Raw genomic sequence first — 5,000 nt, forward strand, 5'->3', positions numbered from 1 at the left:
CAATCAATCAATCAATCCCGCGAGGGGAGAAACAACCGTGTAGCTACAGAGCTGCAGTTGTAGGAGCCATACTATGATTGGATTTGCAAGGCTGCCAATCATTCAACCTCCGTGTATTGGATGTCAAGGGCTGTCAATCATTAAATCCTCCATTCAATGGCAAGAGTTTAAATGCACAGACCGTGCTTAGATGACATTAATAGCCTATTTTGATTGGCTATTATTTATTATTTATTTAACCCTGGGTCAACCTGTGCAGTTATTCTGCACGAATAATTACTGCAGGCATTACTGCAGTGCAGGCCTGCTCAGAGCTGGTAATTTTGGCAATTTTTGAAGAAGAAAAAAATTCACTGGCATTTTTTTTTACAGAGGAAAACATTTATAATAATAATAATAATAATAATAATAATAATAATAATAATAATAATAATAATAATAATAATAATAATAATAATAATAATAATAATAATAATAATAATAATAATAATAATAATAATAATAATAATAATAATAATAATAATAATAATAATAATAATAATAATAATAATAATAATAATAATAATAATAATAATAATAATAATAATAATAATAATAATAATAATAATAATAATAATAATAATAATAATAATAATAATAATAATAATAATAATAATAATAATAATAAAATATATAGGTATATGTAAATTAATAATAATTATGAATTATGAGTTAATTTGTGTTTCACGTGTTGTCATAGAGAAACCTCCACTGCTGCGTACATAATACTATATAACAATCCACCCACCTGCCTACAAACCTACCCACCCACATAACCAAATGCATACCTACATGTATGACCTATCTATCTATCTACTACTTTTGGATATGAGCATTTTTTTGTAGTTTGCTTTAAAAATAAGCAGAGATGGAGATTTTTTCAGCATAGGATCAGCTGCATTCCAAAGATTGGACCCTCTATACCTCACTGAGAAATGCCTAAGTGAAGTACCACAATAAGGTATATGCAGGTCCCTGGACTGACGTATAACTCTAACTCTAATCTATTCTCCCTAGTATATTCTACTCTAATCTATTCGACTCTACCCCAGTATATTCTACTCTAATCTATTAGACTCTACCACAGTATATTCTACTCTAATCTATTCGACTCTACCACAGTATATTCTACTCTAATCTATTATACTCTACCCCAGTATATTCTACTCTAATCTATTTTACTATACCCAGTCTATTCTACTCTAATCTATTATACTCTACCCCAGTATATTCTACTATAATCTACTCTACCCAGTATATTCTACTATAATCTACTCTACCCCAGTATATTCTACTCTAATCTATTCTACTATACCCAGTCTATTCTACTCTAATCTATTATACTCTACCCCAGTATATTCTACTATAATCTACTCTACCCAGTATGTTCTACTATAATCTACTCTACCCCAGTATATTCTACTATAATCTACTCTACTCTACCCCAGTCTGTTCTACTGTAATATGTTCTACTCTACCCCTGTGAGGGCTGTGTGTGTGTGTGTGTGTGTGTGTGTGTGTGTGTGTGTGTGTGTGTGTGTGTGTGTGTGTGTGTGTGTGTGTGTGTGTGTGTGTGTGTGTGTGTGTGTGTGTGGGTCATGAGCAGATAACAGGGACTCTTAAAGTTATCCGTGAAACGGGCAACCACTAGACTGCTTACGCAGATATTTTAGGAGAGTGAGTAATTAAGAAAATAAATCAAGTCCCAAAAAACAGGACTACTCTCAATAAAGAGGTATAGTATAAAAGTAAATAAGCCACAAGGACACCTCCTAATAAAGGAGTTTATATTGGAAAATGTAAAACAATAAACCTCCACTAAGGGAGTTTATGTGTAGAATCACGTGAGTAGCCTAAAATAAGAATGACTACCATAAAGCTCAATTCTGAATCAGAGATCAGACTACACTTCAATATAATGAGCGTGACCAAAAGGACAGCCAACACTAGGAAATTAAAAAGCAGTTGACACTGCGATCTCCAAACTTAAATAGACTCCACATGGCCATAGGCACAGCTGCACTGCATCAGGTGCAATCAAGCCCACACACCTGCCGACCCATGAGGCAATTAACCACAGGGAACAGGGATAGACAGCTGTCCCTCACAGAAGTGAAATAAGGCAAAAACCATGACAACCCCAGTATATTCTACTCAAATCTATTCTACTCTACTCTACCCCAGTATATTCTACTATAATCGACTCTACTCTACCTCAGTCTATTCTTCTCTAATCGATTCTACTCTACCCCAGTCTATTCTACTCTAATCGATTCTACTCTACCCAAGTCTATTCTACAATCATCTATTATATTCTACCCCAGTCTATTCTACTATAATCTACTCTACCTCAGTCTATTCTACTCTAGTATACTCTACCCCAGTCTATTCTACTATAATCTATTCTACTCTACCTCAGTCTATTCTTCTCTAATCTGTTACGATTAGGCATTATAATAGTGGAACCCAGGCGAAGACCAGCAGAGGAGAGACGAAGACAAAAGTTGGATCTTGAAGTGAGCAATGCTCCTTTAATGTTGGAACGGGTAGCTTAACACACAGAGAGGGCAAGTCTCCAAACGTGCTACTTGCCCTACAAAACATAAACTATAACTAATTCTATCCTACGTGACAAGGAGCAATAGACACTTCGACAAGACAGTTTTAAGCTACTTACAAACAAAGTTCAGTGAACGGCTAACAAGCAAACGAGCACACAGACAGGAACCAGGAACATAGTGTAATGATGCGACAGGGAAGACAGGAACTCACAGGCATACAGACACTGATTAACACAGGAGGGTAATTTGGTGATTAGACTCAGCTGGGGAGAACAGAGTGACACAGAACATTACAAGGTTGAAATATAAATACACACAAAAACAACACAGATAGGGAAGACATTAGACCAGGGAGTGTAACATCACAGACAAGACAGACATCAAATGTACAGACAACAGATTGATAAGAATCACATGAAACACATTAATAAATAAAGACAAGAGCTGCACCACCTGAATTAGTCCACAGGATGGCGCACAACCTGGGGAGCGTTACACTAATCTACTCTACTCTACCCAGTCTATTCTACTCTAATCTACTCTACTCTACCCAGTCTATTCTACTCTACTCTACCCCAGTCTGTCTACTCTAATCTACTCTACTCTACCCAGTATATTCTACTATAATCTACTCTACCCAGTATATTCTACTATAATCCACTCCACTCTACCCAGTATTCTACTATAATCTACTCTACCCCATCTGTTAACATTAGCTCGAGGGACTCCAGCAAGCTGAACAAGCTGGTGAAGAAGGCTAGCTCCGTAGTGGGTGGTGAGCTGGATAATCTAGAGGTGGTGGCTGAGAGGAGAATGAGGAAAAAGCTAGAAGTCATCCTGGAGAACCCCTCTCACCCCCTCATAAAGAGCATGTTCAGCCTAAGACTCATCCCCCCCCGACACACCACAAACCGACTGGGCCGGTCCTTTATACCGGCACCCATCAAGCTCTACAACAAAGGGCTCGGACGGCCGGCTCTGCTGCCAGAACTATCACTGTCAGAACTCTGGACTTGAGAACTAGAGACTCATATCACTGGACTATCTTGTATTTGTACTTTTTTATATTATTGTGGAAGTGAATCAATGAGACGAGCAGATGGAGTATCGAGTCTCTGAACTTTACTTCCAAACAAATCCAACCGAACCAAGGTACAGCCACACCCTTAAGTCAACTCCTTCTTACCACCCAATCAGTGTCCATTCTGAAGTGAGACACCTCCATCTAGTGTCCACCACATTATATTGTATTTGTATTTGTATTTGTATTTATATTTTATATTGTATCTATAGTGTATATAGATACTGGACTGTATAGTACAGTGAAGCTCTGGACCCCCCCCCCCTTGTATCCCTATTATCGGCCGGTATTGGCATTAAAATGTAATATATTTTGTTTATGAGATTTTTATGAGGGGGGCAGGGGGGGTGAGAGGCTGCAAGAAAAACAAGGTTATGTACATGCATACAAGTAGATAAAATAAAATAATTACAGTAGCAATAGTATACAAGGAAAATTACAATAAATAAGGGAGAGATAAGGAAAGAGAGAGGGAAAAAGATAAAGGGAGAGTGAGAACCAGAGGGAGAGAGAGAAGAAAAGGGGAGATGCACAGATAATGTTTACATTTAGAATGCCTTGTTGAATGCATCCAGTGAAATTAACACATCAATGCATACTTTTATTGTCAAAAGTATGCATAATGTTGCAAATTCCAAGACATATGTAGTGTTAGTTACCTGAAATAATTTAGTTATTTTTGGGGGGGCGGGGGGAACCCTGCATACATCGGTATCGGTTGATATCAGTATCAGAAATTGGGAGTTGGGACAATATCGGTATATCGGATATCGGTAAATAAAAATATCGAACATCCCTAATTCTACTCTATTCTAATGTGTTCAGTTACATTCTTCAACGCACGCCACTTGACACGTGTCTGTAAATGACCTCTGTGTTCTTTGAGTGGAAATAAAGGTTTGAATTAAAGGTCCATTCTGTGCTCTATCCTCCAGCTCCCAGAGAGGCCAGGTCGGACTCCTGCAGCAGCTGTTTGGAGTGTTCCCATGACAACGGCTGTGTGCGTTGCCCCAAGCGACTCTTCCTGTTCCTGCAGAGGAATGGGATGTCCCACCACGGGTCCTGTTTCCACGCGTGTCCAACAGGACACTATGGACAGAGAGGAAGAGACATCAACCGCTGCATGAGTCAGTCAGTCAGTCAGTCTGTCTGTCTGTCTGTCTGTCTGTCTGTCTGTCTGTCTGTCTGTCTGTCTGTCTGTCTGTCTGTCTGTCTGTCTGTCTGTCTGTCTGTCTGTCTGTCTGTCTGTCTGTCTGTCTGTCTGTCTGTCTGTCTGTCTGTCTGTCTGTCTATCTGTCTGTCTGTCTGTCTGTCTGTCT

The 5,000-nt window shown here is 38.5% G+C and overlaps 2 protein-coding genes across 2 annotated transcripts in view; one reads left to right on the plus strand and one right to left on the minus strand.

Moving 5' to 3' along the window:
* The window catches only part of LOC311231231 (histone H3.2), a gene marked incomplete at its 3' end in the record, with an annotated part of 410,556 nt that overhangs the window by 289,684 nt on the left and 115,872 nt on the right, over positions 1–5,000 (minus strand). The window lies entirely within an intron of this gene.
* The window catches only part of rspo4 (R-spondin 4), a gene marked incomplete at both ends in the record, with an annotated part of 101,227 nt that overhangs the window by 46,520 nt on the left and 49,707 nt on the right, over positions 1–5,000 (plus strand). Inside the window, one exon of the mRNA XM_084315934.1 lies at positions 4,617–4,808. Within this exon, the coding sequence (XP_084172060.1) occupies positions 4,617–4,808 (192 nt within the window). The remainder of the gene's footprint in view (positions 1–4,616; positions 4,809–5,000) is intronic.

This window comes from Notolepis coatsorum, assembly GCF_963971535.1.
Source record: "Notolepis coatsorum genome assembly, chromosome: 6".
NCBI lineage: Eukaryota > Metazoa > Chordata > Actinopteri > Aulopiformes > Paralepididae > Notolepis > Notolepis coatsorum.